The sequence below is a fragment of the Cimex lectularius genome, unplaced genomic scaffold (assembly GCF_000648675.2).
Source record: "Cimex lectularius strain Harlan isolate CLEC.00 unplaced genomic scaffold, Clec_2.1 scaffold451, whole genome shotgun sequence".
Taxonomy (NCBI): domain Eukaryota; kingdom Metazoa; phylum Arthropoda; class Insecta; order Hemiptera; family Cimicidae; genus Cimex; species Cimex lectularius.
In genome coordinates this window covers 67,585-83,784 of record NW_019392989.1, presented here as the reverse complement: position 1 = coordinate 83,784, position 16,200 = coordinate 67,585, and the positions used below count along the sequence as shown (strand labels likewise).

Here is a 16,200-nt window from a genome sequence, read left to right as displayed (position 1 = left end):
TCATTAAAGTTTAATAATAATTTGGTTACTCATATGCATCGTTGTTTAGCCAATTGTATCTTGATTTTATTATGTTTGAGCCTTTTTTCTTCGAACATATTCCGAACTAGAAAACAATAACAGTATAAACTTTCTGAACCAATCACTAAAACTGCCAATAAACTGCAATTCAACAGATATAGACAACCAACAGTAACTGATATCATACAAGTAAGAAAATGGCAGCTCTAAAATAGACAGATACGAAAGCGAACTAAAAACTATGGAATACAACGGATACAACACAACAAAATAATAAAAGGATACCACATAAGTATTAAATGGACCACCACATACACAGGTCAAGAAACGTACAAACTAACGAATCTAACAAATTAGGCATTTAAATAGCACTGACGACCACAAAAACATTCAGAAAATTACTAACATACAAAACCAAACGACTTGAAAAAAATTGGCGTATTCGCCATAGCAGTCGTACAGACAGGGCTTAAAGTAAATGAGATAGATACAAAGTTCATATAAGATCCCTGAGGGACAAAAACAGCAAATCCAACTACACGACTTGCCTCACAAAAAACCATCACGAACCTTCAATAAACAGAGAAGCATGACGTACAAAAACTTATGACCAAGACAGATTGGAACAATAAAACAAACCCCAGACTTAATCCGGCAAATCTGCCGACAATCAAAGATAACGCCGATACAATAACGCAATCCCCCATCTTATAAAAGAGACAGGGCTGCAGAAAAATCACCCAGGCCCATCACTGAAGGATGTTAGCGAAATGCCGAGATAAGTAGGACCGCTGTAACCTATTGGTTATAGATATATCATAATACACACTGTAGATCCCGCGGACATGGATTCGATTTCAACCGTCGCTTTTGGTTTTCTGGCCTACAAGAGGAGCGGTGATCGCAATGATAAAAAGTTTACACGACACCCATTAGTGGAAGGTCCGGGGTATGAATTCGTCTGCAACCGGGTTTTTTTTAGCGTAGTTCCCAAAATGGAGCTAGGTAGTGGGTGAACTAAGTGTACTAAAGGGGTTCCTCTCCTAGGAATCCTCCGCCAAATTGTAGAACACATTTGTGTAATATTACTATTTTTACATAAAAAACAAAAATTTTTTTGAAATGTCCTTTTCCCTGCGCTTTGCCGTCATCGGATGAAGCCAAATGTTTTTTTTTCTTCTTCCTCCTAATCACTGGAGCACAAAACTAATTAATCGAAGAACTGGTTGAGAAAGAACCCGTGAACATTGTTAGCGCACAACTTGCAACAGCATAGTTTACTGCATTAAATGGGAGCAGAATCGTGCAACTGCAACTAAAAATTGCGTGTGAGCGCTACGCCTTAAAAAGACAGACCGTACCTTCACAGAAATCATGTAGTCTCAACACTGAAGAAGACGAAGGCCCAAACGAATCTGACAGACCAATACAGCGAGGACAGGCAGACCAAACTATAGTATCGAACAAATTACTGAAATATACATTTTTCTTTTGAATGACCTATGAAACTTCGATCCTGATGGTAGTTTACACTTTAATGTTTTTTTGTTTTGTTTTTCATTTTTACTAGTTTTTGACTTACACATTCTTTTATACAAAGTGATTTATAGAAATCCATAAATTGTTGAGTGAGTGTGTAGTTCATTATTTTTAAAAAAAATAGTTCCTACTCACAGTAAGTGTGTATAGTTTTGTTTTCATTGTGAATTTTGACTGTACGTTACAACATTGAGGGTTTTGGGTTCATTGGTGTTTAGTTTTTTAACTGCATATTGGTCATCTGAGAATAAAAAAAATCACTATTTTATATGGCTCTTTGAACTCTGGTTTTTAATTTTCAGGTGGAATCTTTTATTATTTATAAATTCTTCAACTTTAGAAACGTAATTTTGATGTTCTATGATAACTATAATATTTCCTTTTTAACTTTTTACCAATAGACCTGATTGTACGTGGAATATTTAATTTTTTGACGTTTAGATTTACCAAGTTTTGGTTAATTATTTCAGCACATTTATATTTTATATTTGTATTTACGTTACAACAATCTACCGATGAAAAAATGATTTTAATTTAATTCTGTTTTGGGGACAAATTTTAAGCCTTTGTTTAATAAATTGTTTTCTTCTTTATTTTGTTCCATGTTTGTTAAGTTTATAACCCTTGGGTAAAATTTAATTGGAGGTTTTTGGTCTTTATGAGTATTTATTTTTAAGTGTATCATACTTCATGTTTTTAATTGTTTTTATCTATTATACTTCGTTTTTTATTAATGATAAATTTAACTTTTGATCGCGTATTATAATCGAATTCGTCCCATTCCACTGGAGACAAAAATGAGGCAAGCCTAATGTGTACAAGATATTGATAGAAAGGTTTTGTATCCTTTGAGATGTACAATTTATGTAATTAATTATTTAATATGGTTTTTTGTCACTTACGTTGTAAGCGAGTTGAACAGTTCTTAATATTTAATTTAGCAAGAACGAATTTAGGTGTTAGGTTTAATTTCAAACAGTGGAAATTGAACCAGAATGATTTGTTGATTTTTGAGCATGAAAGTCGTAATTTATAATAAATATTTAAGAGTTCTTGTTTACTGGCTGATTTTAAGTACGTGGAGGTAGTATTATTAATTGCGTTATAATCCATTACTGCTTTGATTAGCAAATTATTATAAATGATAAATGGTTGGAGCGAGTGTGTTGTTCAATCTTTTTAAAAAGATCAAAGTGATTTAGGTTATTATTTTTCCTTGAGGGAATAAAAATTCAGTTCTCTTTTTAGGCTTCGAGCTCAAAGAGCGTCTTGAACTTTGTTTTGAAGTTTTTTCTCCCCCCCCCCACCTGAATTTATACGTAAGTCGACAAAAGCATTATATACTTTTTGTTCTGTAAATTAAAAAAAGTTTCTCAAGATAGTCTTCCGCTTGAGAATGCTAATATATTTGTTCCCTTTTCATTATGTTTTTAAATTTTAATTATCTCGATGGAAATATTGTCAAAATAAATTGTCGGATATTTTTTTTTTATTATTTGCTCATTTATGCTATTAAAATTTAGTTTGCATATCATGTTAGGAAGAGATTTATTTAACAGTTTTTAAGAAAAATATATCTAGATAGAATAGAAATATGAATAGAAAATTCTAGATCTTAAATAACTTTTCATACAAAAAATCTATTTGTACTGTTACTAAATCCTCTCAGAAAGATACAAAAAACAAAAAAGGCTCAACATTTGTTCTCGTGAATTTTCATCATTTATTTGTTTATAATTTTGAAACTACCTAATCTAAATTAGCCCAAACGATAAATAATGCTTAAAGCGAAAAATAAAAATTTGTACTCTTCACGTCCATATACTTTCATTAAATGTTGAGCTATTGTTTATTAATGTTACTACCGTAAGTTTCGGAGGCATTTTATTTAACATTTATTTTTTAACTAAAAGCCCTCACGAATTTATTCATTTTGTTTTCTTTTTTCATAAAATATTTAGCGTCTAACAGTCAATAAAATTTCCCACAGCGATATTTCCAGGGGGTAATTTTTACTCGGATACCATCAGGGAAATTGCAATTCTCTTGCTTGCAGACTTTTTTCAGATAAAAGCACGTTCGACTGTAATAAAACCTCCCTGAAAGATCTTTCAAAATTCAAACGCACATTAACTCGATATTGATAGCCTCATGTAATTTTTTGGCTATCGCATATGCCGGTTTTAAATTGTTTGTTGTTTAATTTTTGATATGTAACTTTTTTAAAGCAAATCTTTAATAATAAAAAAGGTTTAGAGAAAACAAGCTTTAAATTTTTTATGGCATAGAAATCTAGAATTTTAAGGTTGAACAAACAGTTGCGATTTTTTCATTATCCAGAATGGCAATTCTTAGATACTCAAGCTCATGAAAGTTGCACCACAAGGTTAAAGATATTTGTTAATTTCCTATTTTTCCATTAATGCGTTTTGCCTATAACCCCTTCACAAGACATACCTGGATATTATAATTTTTGTTATACATTTTGTTTGTATTGTTCACAATTTGACAACAAAACCACGTTAGGTTAAACCAAGATTTAAAAATTTATGCTGATAGTAAAACGCATGTTTATTTTTTTAACGATTTAGTCCCAGTAACTTTATTTTAATAGGCAAAGTTAATTAATGTTTAAGACTAATTTTGATAATAATTCATTTAGTTGGATTTAGTAGCGGAATTTCATCCCCGAAATGGTGATTGCCCATGCGACTAAGAATTTGTTATGGATATTTATTAAAAGGGCTTAAGTAGAAAGTAAGAATTTACATAATAACCTGTTATTATAACTTTAAATCTTTGAACGTTTGATCGCCCGAAAGCTCAGAGAGTCAAACGGTGTTTTCGTGGAAGGTCCGCCTTTGGTCGTTCAGTTTAAACTAAATACAGTCGAAGTCGACTCTTGATAATTCGAAATCCAAGAGACTACAAAAATAATTTGAATTATCAAGGTATTGGAAGAGGAAAGAAAAGAAATTGTCAAGAGTTGATGTGCATTTTTTTATAACTTAATGGGCACTCTCAACACGACACGCAAGAATGGCACAATTGCACAGAAAACAAACCCCTTTGAGCCCTTAAGATGATCTCAATAAAGGTCGTTGGCACGATAAGGAAAATGTTTTTCTGAAACCTACATCTCACGATTTCTTAATAATCAGTTATAACATAAATTGTACACATATAAAACATAGGAAAAATTATGAAAAAGCGGAAAAAGATCAACTATAAAATTGAACGTTGTTACGCATAATTTAAAAAAATCGTGAAATAGCTTGTTTCATTGTTCAAAGTGCTCAGTGCTGACAACACGTTAACAAGAAACTGACCGCAGAACATAAACAGAGAAAATTCGAAGAAACTTTAGGCCGTAAGGAAGTAAACAATACAATTGAGAGGAATAGAACAACGAAAAAGTGCAAATTATAAAGATGGGAAGTGGCTCCATTACCATTAATAGCATGTTTTTCTCCCCCAGTTACGAAAATAATTCCTATTACCGAGTGTACCAAAATGCACCGAATTTTTTCGATTTATCGAAGTGACTTGCTGAGGGGTTCCTGTTATCAAGAAATTCGAATTATCAAGTTTCGAATTAACAAGAGCCGACTGTAAAATATGTAATTCTAATTATTAATAATTAGATTTATTTAATGTAAAAATATATGTTGAAAAAGACAAAACTGTTTGTATTGTTTAAAGTGTATTTTTCTTTAAAATTTAATTTAATTAAAAAAAATGAAGTGTTTAATACGTTTTTAAAAGTTACGTGTTGAATTATTGGTTTATCCAAGTTATGTAATCCGTTATAATAAAAGTCAAAAAAAAAAAACTTTATTTATAATAACGAATACAATTTTATACAACAAGTATACCGGCCAACAACTAGCATAACACTGCGTCTAGGATAAGACTAAGAGTAAGACTTAATAGAAGACTAACGGAAGACTGTCGGCCCTAGCGCCTGAGCCCTATTTATATGGAAGTGAAGTTTGCTGACTCAGATGCTGTGGATTCTGGAAGACGGTACCATAACTTCCATGTGAAAATACAATTTTTTCGGCTTTATCACTAAATCTCGAATGTCAAACGTGACGTCATCAAACGAAGTTAAAAAAATATAAGAAGCGAAAAATATAGAGTGGTCCTCAGGATTTATACAAGTTAACATAGGTGTCTCTTAGGAGACGTAGAGCTTGCATTGAAGTTTACTTACTTTCAGTCATGAACATTACACCAGTGACTATTGTTACTAATATTTCTTATTTTAGCAAATTTGTTAATGATTAATAATAGAAAAGTTGAATTTTTTTCAACATGTGAAATTGCATTTAAATTAATCTCCTTAATAGATTAATCTCCTTCACGCTTAAGTTCTTTCAGCATCAGTTTAATCGGAAAGATGTTTTTGATGGACATTTTATGACAGTTGCTTCACAAATAATATTTTCTTTCGGGATTAAGCCTCAATACATATAGAGTTCGCTGACCCGCTTTTGCACTACGGCTTAGAGTCGGGGACGGCTAATCGATTTCGTCCTAAACTTTTTTGACTGCACATTTGGCTGAATTTCGTTGAAAACTTTATCGATTTGTAAATCATTCAAGATGGAGCAATAAAATATTCACAGTCGACACAAAAATGCACCGAAGGCTAGCACGGAATCCGCGGTCAAGGCAGTAAAACTAATCAATGTATCGGAGGCCGATTGACGATTATAGTTTAATAATATGACCAAGTACAATCGTTTCAAGGAAAAATGAGGCGGATTTTTTTAAGAGGATTTTTTTAAAATTTTATTGAAGTAACAGGTAAGAATAGAAAATTCACTTATTTAAAACAATTGATTAGTCGTTCTTCATCACATGACAAATACAGTGCGATATTTATTAAGAAAATGCCGTGGAGCAGTTTTTAATAAATTTATTTAAATGGCTATAGAAAAATTATTTTTTCCAATCGTTATCTATTTTTTCACAAATCGCCTTAATTTTGAAACTTTTTTCTTCAAATTAAAAGTTTAAAAACTCAACTAGTTATTTGTTTACAAGGGAATTTTGTATGGTGATATCTCATACTTCATAGTTATCAACAAAATGTCAATACCTGGGCGAGATAATCACTTTTTCTTTTATTTTTTCCCGATTTACATTCCCGAATAATTACATTACAGGAATGAGCACCGTGTACAACGCTTTAGAGGAGTCTATAAAATAGAAATGACCGTATGACGGAACCTCACCCTCATGTGGCAACAAATCGGATATGAATCTGTGAATCTGTTTGTATTTTAGTAAGGTCCAACTCCTAAAATTTCTTTCCTTGTGTCAGCAACTGACACATACTGCAACAGTGACTGTTAGGTGGGACACTCAACGGATGAATTAAGTTTTCATTGCGGCGCTAGTCCCCACCTTATATACTTAACGTTTTACTTATTTCTCGTTCTAAGGATTAATAGTTTATACTTTTGACAATTTTCCGAATAAATTTGAAGTCAGGGCTTTTAAGCTTCGTTTAAGCCATCAAGAATGAAAATCCGTAGAAGCGGTTCGGCCGTAATTTTGATCGGCGTTTCGGACGTTCGCATTATACATAAACCATACATGTTTAGCGGCCATAATTGACAATAGTCATTATTTCTTTTCTTCTCAACCAAGACCCTAGCGAAAAAGAACAATTGAAATTATACATAAAGATACTGTCTGAAAAAATTTGTTTGTTGTTGAGATATCTCAAGAGTTATGAGAGTAAATTTGCTTAGAGAAGGTACTGTTTAATATATTTTTCTAATGGGTTTTCCAAAAGTAAATTATTCTAATTGTACTTAACAATTAGTTTTGCCGCAAATTTTTTAATTTGCACTGTGACATACAGCAAGACGTTTTGTAGTAATTTCAAATTTGAACTATCGTGTTTTGTGAAGCACCTGAATTCTTTCGTTTCTTAAATTTTGAACATTTAAATCAGTTAAAATCGAATATCGAGTGATTGGAAAGGCTAAAAATTGTATGAAAAAGTAAATTTCTACTGAGCATAGGAAATTTCCGAAACCGAAGTGTACTCGTGGGGTCGTATTGGCGAAGTCTAGTCGAACTGGCGCCGCGCCGCTCTCTGACTCACCCCTTTTCTTCAATCAATCCACCCTTTGATTCGCCCCCTTAAATTTGTGGAAATCTCTTTTCCCCGGCTATATTTGGATTAACCTTTTGCTTCATACAGGCTGCCTGTTCAATTACTAATGTCGTACTATTTTCAATCGTTTGATTTTTACCTTAAGAATAACGCGTTCTAGATTCGTACCTCTAGGCGTTTAATGCACGTTTTTGAATATTTTTGAAGTTAGAAACAAATCTTAGTTAGAAACAAATCTTAATCACATTTAAATCTTGGTTTCCTGCCTGCACTAAACCTTTGTACGCTCCCCTACACTGCCTAAAATATCCTGAATTTTTTTTTTCATGCAGACGCTCGCGAACATCGCTAAATCTAACGTTGGTCACCCTTGTTCAACCAGTATCTCTAGGGGGAAAATATTTGGTCGTAACATCGGCTTATTGATATAATCCGTGCAATATTACATTTATTTATAATTGTATTTTTATGAGGGCCTCAAAAATGCTGCCATTTTCAATTATTTGTCGTATTTTTTCTATGAAAAAGTCATTTATCTCAAATTTTTTAAAGACTGTAGCCAATGAATTTGGTTGAGTGATTAAAAGAGAAAGATCAACACCGCTGTTGTGATTTAAAAAATTAAATATCGTTAAATAAATATAAACTTTTTTAAAATATAAATTTTAACACTGGCTTTAAGGGGACTTCAGGCTAGTCATAATTTAACTAAAATATATTACATAATTGACGTGAATTTTTTATTGGGGGGGGGGAACTGAAAAAATCAAAATGCTGTTGACAAGTGATGATTTGGATATGAATGGCATGAATTAAAAAAAAAAAAAATGCGTTCTACTCATTGGCTTGTACACCACCCAATTTACAGCCTCTTTATTTGTTAATTTGATGTAAATTTATTTTTAACTTTAAGGAATTATTGCACAATTTTTAAACATGATTGCATCTTCTAAAATAATGTTTTTTTTTTGCATTGTGTTGTAGCTTAAAAAAATGTCAAAAGTTTGTTTAAGCAGAATTTGGTTCATTTGATTGATTGGATTAAACTAAAAAAAGTTTCTTTTTCCCTTTTGGAATCCTAAAGATTGACCTCTTTTGCACAACATATGATTCTTTTTGTCTATTGGGCCCAAGTTTTGCTAATGGTTTTCCTGTAAGATTTTCATTCCTTTAATGACGTATAGAAATCTTCTCACGAAGGTCTACACTGCTCAAGAATGTTTTTTCCTAGGTCTATTAGAGGACAGGTATGTTCAGTTGTTTTGTCTCTTCTAGATATAATCAACATTGATCAATAGTTAATAGTCTCATTTTTAAGTGGTATTTTACTAGAGCATGTCCCATAAATATGGCTGTTAGAGTTTTTAGTTACTTTTTGTTTAGTAGGATTTTCTTCTTCCATTAGGTTTTTGTTGTTGCATTGTCTTTTTGCTTGCCTCATGTGTTATTTAGTGTAACACAAGATTGCAGATATTTTGTAATGTGGGTATAACTTTGCCACAAAATGGATTTAGGCCTATGGCTTGTTCCGAGGCTCTTGTTTCACCAAGGATGTCTGCTGTCTTGTTTTGTAACTTTATAATAAGAAGATAGTAAAAACAAACTTTTTATAATTTATTTATATCCACCAATCAGAATAATAAAATCATAAACAATTAAAACTTGAAAATTAAAAATTATGTGTGCACAAAGGAAAATAAATGGACATAACACAATTTGTAATTTAACCTATGAAGCAGAAACATAATCAAGGTGATTTTCTTAGGTCATAGCTAAAAATCAGATTGTGTACAGTCATACTTTTTGATATAATTACACTAATTAGTTAAACACACATTACGTATATAATATATACGTATTGCCAAGATATCTTTCATGGAAGTAGCCAACTTTCATAGTTTTGTGATTTGCAGAACAGCTTTTTTTCCTCCAAATTTCAGTATATGTATATTTTAAGTTATTCAGATATCGTGAGATGCGGTCGGGTGTGATGTAGGTTTCAGAAAAACATTTTCTTTATCGTGCCAACGTTTCGATCTTTTATTGAGATCATCTTCAGGGCTCAAAGTGTTTGTCTTCTGTGTAATTGTGCCATCCTTGCGTGTCGTGTTGAGAGTGTATATTTTAAGTTTTATGGTTTCCGATTATATTGGTGTACCTATCCTCGCTGTTTTGATCTGTTACACATGTTTTGACTACCCCCCTTTAGAAATCTCACAATAAATAAATTTGTTGTTCATTATATTATATTACGATTCTTCAAACAGTGTTTTGCTAAAATATTCTTTAAAAGATAATTTATAATTCATGGTTAAAACCAATATTATATCAGTAAAATGAGATATCCTAAATTTATGATGTCCTGTCAGTTAATCAGTACAAAAATAAAAGCTTTTGATATTTCATTTTGTTGTTGAATATTTTATGTGTGTCCAACAAATTTCTTTTTACTAATTTTCTTTTTGTATAATACACTTAATATATTTTCAAAATAAATGCTACCAAAAATTTTGAAAAAATTTTCCCTCACCATAGCTCATCATCATGCTCATATAATTTGCATTGTGGTTTAAGCTTAATTAGCTTCACATCTAGCGGAAGTTATATTATTATTATTGTGACATTATCTGCACAATGTTGTTTTATTTGCTTTTTTAAAGAGTTTCCAGACCTAAATCCGTCCAAACTATTTAAATATTTTTAAATGTTAACATTAGTTATACATTTATGTTTATAATAATTTTATGTGCATGCCCACTACTTATTTAGCAACTTTTCTTTTTATTCCAAAAATACGATAATACTAGAATACTTTTATGATGGTTTTTGTATTTCTATAATACTACTGAAATCATTACAGCAACTGAAATTAGATGTAAGGAAGAGTCCAAGGGTGGTTTGAAGTTCGATGTAATTATTGCCGACCCAGCTGGCACGCCACCCAAGCGGCCTTCTTCCCCTAAAAGTGCAGCAACATCTGCAGAAGAAATTGAAGAAAAACTGAAGGCTGCAGAAGAAAGGAGGATGGTAAGTTTTCAAACAGTAACATCTGATTAAATTACCTTATGTTTTTCCCCACTTTTTTTTCATATCAATATTTGTTTATATATCTACATAAAAAATTAGTTCTTTAATTTGAATGTTTATATATTTTTAATTCTTAGTATTCATATTTATTTTGCTAATTCTTGTAATTCATGGATAATGAAGAGTGCGTTGATACAGCCAAATCTGAATTACAGTCACTGGAGGCAAATAAAATGGCCAAATTTGCTGCCAAACTTTCCAAGATAGAAGAGGCTTCCAAAAAGAAAGACGAACAAAATTCTGTCTTCATTAATCAGACCAAAGAAGCTCTAGAGCAGAAGATGGAACTCCACACGGAAAAGCGTGAGGCGTATTTGACCGACATCAAAGCTAAACTCAAGGACCATGTAAGTAATAGAACAAATTATATAAATGTATATGGTTTGTATACAGAAGTAAATGTTAGAAATTGATCACAAGTTATGTTTACATATTTAAAAAAGTTTCTTGTAAAATACATTAATATGTACATTATCTTTGTATGTATAATTGTTATTTAGCCTTTCCTTTTGTTAGTTATATTTTTTAAATGACTAAATTCACACTTGTTGAATATGCACTGCGTGTTTGTAAATAGTTGGAAGGAGTTGAGAAGAGTAGGCAACTTTTGGAGCAACAGACTCAGGAAGTCCGAACTGCTGTAGAGCAGAAGTTAAAGACGGCTGCAACTCAACGTGATGAGAACCTCAAGAAAATGCTACATCGATTGAAAGAGCATGTAAGTTCAAACAAAAAGCAAAAGGAATTTCTATAAATAGAGCTTTGGATACCATCTGCTATGGACACCAAAATAAAAACTATGTAGATATATTTTTTTTATTGCTTAAAATAGGAAGAACAAGTTAAAAAAGTTCGTACGTCCTGGCAAGAAAAAATCACAGCTCTGGAAGCTCAACTTCAAAACAAAATGGAATCGGCAAATGAAAGGAAAGTAAGGCTGGAAATTGAACAAAGAGAAAAACTTCGCCAACTCGTGAGTAGAATTTATAGAAATATTCTTGCTGATTTTTCTTAAATGAATTATTATTTTATCATGAACTACAAAACACAACAGCTTTAGTTCCACGAAATTAGTGTCAGGAGCACACTATCACTTAATATTTTATGTTATTTTTTTACATAAAATCAACACTGTACAGGAAAAAGATTAAATCCACTTTGGCACACCATTTTTCGGTGTAGTGTAATAATTCAATTTAATAATTTAAGTAATAATTTAATGTATACGGTATTTACATAATTAAATGTAATAAATAGTGAAATAAAATGAAAAATTAAATTAATCAATGCTTATATATTTTTTCTCAAGACAATCTGAGAAAAAATATTTACCATTTTTTAATATTTACCATTTTTTAAGTTATGTTGTATTCATTTCTAAACTATTACAAAACTCAGTACACACATGATAAAATATGTATGTACACACGATACATTTTTCCATAAACACGACAATTAACTTGCTCGTAATCAAAGCATCTTTGTAGTTCAATTTTATTTTGGCCAGCTTGCGCACTTTTTTATTTTGTTTTTATTGTCAGAATGATTTGAAACTCAATGAAATCAAGAGCACCCTCGAATCAATCGAAAAACAGAATGGCGAAAGGATTAAAGAGTTGCAATGCAAACTTGAATCTGCAGAGAGCAAAAGGGAGAAAGAAATTGAGAAAAAGTTGGAAGTTGTGAGGAAAAATGTATGTACATCCTATTTGTTTTCTTTTTCAATTATCAGGATTTTTTATTGATTTAATAACTTCATTTAGTAAAATATCTTAATTAGCTTAAACATTTCTTAAGTTATCAATTTCTCTATAATTTTCCATTCAATTTTTGTCCTTTGACTTTTATTTTATTATTTTATTCCTATATTATTATTATTATTATTTTGTATTGAGTATAAATACAAGTTGACACTACCTTCAATGAGTGAGTATCATAGTGATTATTATGCATGGTGCTATTCATAAATTGCTTTTACGTACAGCAAATTTCACTAATGAATTAACCAACTTCATTCATTTTGTTATAATTTGCTAAGCTATGCTGTAAAGTGAGCATTGTTGGTAATAAAGCAATTATTACATTTGTTTATGTGTTGAGTGAAATGTAAGTCTGTAGCATTTTTCAATAGTTGTATTACACCCCCTGTTTTTAGAGGCAATGGATTTAGGTGCACACATACAACTTTTAGTTGTGAAACTGTTAGATTCGTTATCTAAAAATTGCATGTGCATGCCTAGTCTTAAAAACGTGGGTCCTTTACTATGTTATCCATAGAGGAAAATCCTGGAGAAAACAGCGATTGTTAACTAGGTGGAATTGGAAGGGGCTGCTTCTTCTGCCCAACCAAACAGTTAATTCTCGTATAAACTGTACATTCGGATTGATTAAAGTCAGTGATTGGCTAAAAAGACCAGCATTGGATAGTTATAAGGAGATAATTGCCATCAGGATACTACTAGCCCCTTGCAGTCACATCAGGAGGTTGGGGCTTGGCTGGGATGAGCAACTAACCCTACCCAGTGAATTCACACTGCTCCTTCTGATTTTCACTTATTCTGGGCTCTGAAAAATTCTAATAATGGAAAAAAATTATTCACTTGATGATTGAAAAAACGAGCTCATCATTAAACAAACAGAAGTTTTGGGAGGACAGACTTTCAAAATTACATAGAAGTTAGGAACATATTAGTTCATATTGTTGATTCAATTTGTTTACGAGTACCTGCAATATTCATTGAATTTACCATTAAAAAATCCTACAAACTTATTTTATGACCCCATACTTTCTAAAACCAGTTTGTCAGGAGGATTTACTGTTAAAAAATATTTTGTTTTATGAGATTTAGTGTATTTTGTTTCCCTATGTATGAAATATAGCCAAGTCATATTCCACTAAGAAAAATTCTCGTGCCTAACTTCTGTGTTACCATGTTGCAGGAGAAGCGAGCTGAGATGGTTCGTCAGAACAAAGAACGCATATCCCAATGTGATCAAGAAATCTCATCATCTGCTTAAAAATCAAATTTATTTATATCTTCGATTTATGTTACTGTATAATACTCTTGCAGTTTATTGTTAATTTCAGCAGCTGTAAAATAATAGAACACAGGATGTGTTCAGAGCCCCCTCCTCCCATGCGTACTACCTTTTGATTTTTTCAGTAAATATATATTTGTTTTTTTTTTCATTGTGCAGTGCATAATTATTAAAACCAAATGATTGTAGGGTAATTATTAAAACCTAATTTTTTCAGTGTGAAAAAGTACTTTTTTCCCCGCAATACTCAATTTTTAAGTGGTGTTTTAAATCTACTAAATTATTATTTCTTGTTATTTTTTCTCACAAGTTTTTTCTCTGTTTATTCCTGTAAACTAGTTTTCACCAAATTTATAAACCAAAATTAGTCTGGCTTTTTGTAATTCAAGCTAAAAATTGTGACTGATGATAATAAATTTTTTAGTTTAATGTAATAAAAATTAGCTGCTTTCATCGCACTTGGACATTTGTAATACAAACTTTGAATAAAGAAAATTATGGTCACTGCCTAGAGATAAATAATAAAGTTGGAAAATATATGATCTCACCTAGGGGGGCAAATAAAAAAAAATTAAAAAATTAAATTAAATTAACCTACTATTCAACTAGAAGTTTTATTTTCATTTGATCATAACTATTTGCTTTTTAATAATATGTTTACTTATTATTTTTTAAAAATGAGTTAGAATATTATTTTAATGTTGATTTTACACCTTGAAATTAAAAAAAAAAAAATGTTTAGTGTAAGGTGTATAAAAATAAGATCTTTGGTCGTTCCTAGTTACAAATCGTTTTAAACACTATTCTATGTTCAATTATATTTTTTACAATGTACATAATTTTAGTCCACCACAATTGCTCATTAATTTCATGGAGACACACAAATGTGATGATGCAAAAGATGTCTGCTTTCGCTGCCTTAATCTGAAATGTAACACTTGTTGTAGCAAATTTGTCTTACTTTTTGTACATTGTTATTGTTTGTTAGCTTTATTAGATGGTCATTAGTGATTTCATTCAGAATTTACGCTTTACTGCCTTTGAAAATATTGCCTTATTCCCAATTGTATATTATCACTAGGTATAATGAGCTTTTTATGAATGTATTTTTAATAAACTCCATGCTTTATTAATCAACAAAAAGGAAAATAAAGTTATTATGAATAAATTTTGGTTTTATTTATTATTTCTGTTGAATTCTGACCACATCAGTGATGATACCTCTTACCGAGTGCCAGAAGAAAGGCAAAGCTTAATTACAATGGTTCAATTTATAAAACTTAATCCTGTTTTTATTATCTATTATGTGAACAGAAACAAAAGAAAAAAAATAAATGAAATAATAATAATAAACTTTTCACAAGAAAACTGAGCTTTCCCTTTAGATTGTTTGTGGGGGTGATAACTTGTAGTTGGGTTAATTTCCAATAAAATCCTATACTTGCTGTATGGTCTGTTAAATGCATTTTACCTTACTGAAGATGACTCTAAGCCAAAGCCTATCAGATGAAATGCTTTGAAATGTTATTTTAAAGGAGTTGCTTGAACCTAATATGCTGTTAGGGCCTACAAACATTGTTTGAATTTGTATATTGTCACATCTCTCAGAGGCCTTGTCATCTGAGGTCATTACAGCCTCGTCAGCAAGCGCACAGGTTTTTTTTAACGAGGGTTCACAACAGCAGGGGTTATATCAACCCTCGGGGTGCTGGTGTTTTTGAAGAATATCGGGTTCGAATGCACGGCCACTGGATTTGAACCTGGGACCTTTACCTTACAGTGATGAGCGCCGTGTCAATGCCTAAACCGTTGCGGCCACCGACATCCCCCCCACCCAGGGTTCATAGCCTTTAATAAGGCCACACCATCCAAGGTTTTCAACATAAGGTTGTGGCCTGCACTGGGAAAGGTAGTTGAGAGTCAGTAGAGAAGCTGGATAGAAGTAAGAGCAAATCTGTGAATAGTTAGTCAAGAAGTTAACTGTTTAAACTTACAATTAATTAGACAGTTCACTATGAGATCAGGCAACAAGTCGAAGGAGTTTTATCACCAAAAGGAGAGCTTGCAGGGACCTGCAAGACCAACAAACCAGTGTGCCAACGATCCTCCCCTGTATGAAGAGAAGATTGATTGCTGAGAAATAAAGCAGACTGTAATCCAGGGACACCACCCCTTAAACTAGTTTAATTAAGGCTGCTCTACCTCTTTGAGGGCAATATCTCTTGCCACAGAGTTACGAAAGAGATATGTGCTATAATATACATAAAGTAAATATTAATCCTCTATGTAGGAGTTCAAGTTGTGTGTTTTATGTTGTAGAAGGCACCTCAGAATAAAGAATCATAAACATTAAGAAACAATTAATAAAGCAATTAACA

The 16,200-nt window shown here is 31.6% G+C and overlaps 1 protein-coding gene across 3 annotated transcripts in view; it reads left to right on the top strand.

The window, feature by feature from the left end:
• The window catches only part of LOC106665856 (myosin heavy chain, cardiac muscle isoform), a 34,038-nt gene extending 20,065 nt beyond the window's left edge, over positions 1-13,973 (top strand). For 2 of the 3 annotated variants that reach the window (XM_014392653.2, XM_014392652.2), the window contains exons 3-8: positions 10,557-10,723; positions 10,939-11,130; positions 11,361-11,501; positions 11,616-11,756; positions 12,325-12,477; positions 13,724-13,973. In XM_014392653.2, the coding sequence (XP_014248139.1) occupies positions 10,557-10,723; positions 10,939-11,130; positions 11,361-11,501; positions 11,616-11,756; positions 12,325-12,477; positions 13,724-13,801 (872 nt within the window). In that variant the 3' untranslated portion in view covers positions 13,802-13,973. The remainder of the gene's footprint in view (positions 1-10,556; positions 10,724-10,938; positions 11,131-11,360; positions 11,502-11,615; positions 11,757-12,324; positions 12,478-13,723) is intronic. The other variant, XM_014392654.2, reaches the window with a different exon arrangement.
• Positions 13,974-16,200: the final 2,227 nt, after the last annotated feature.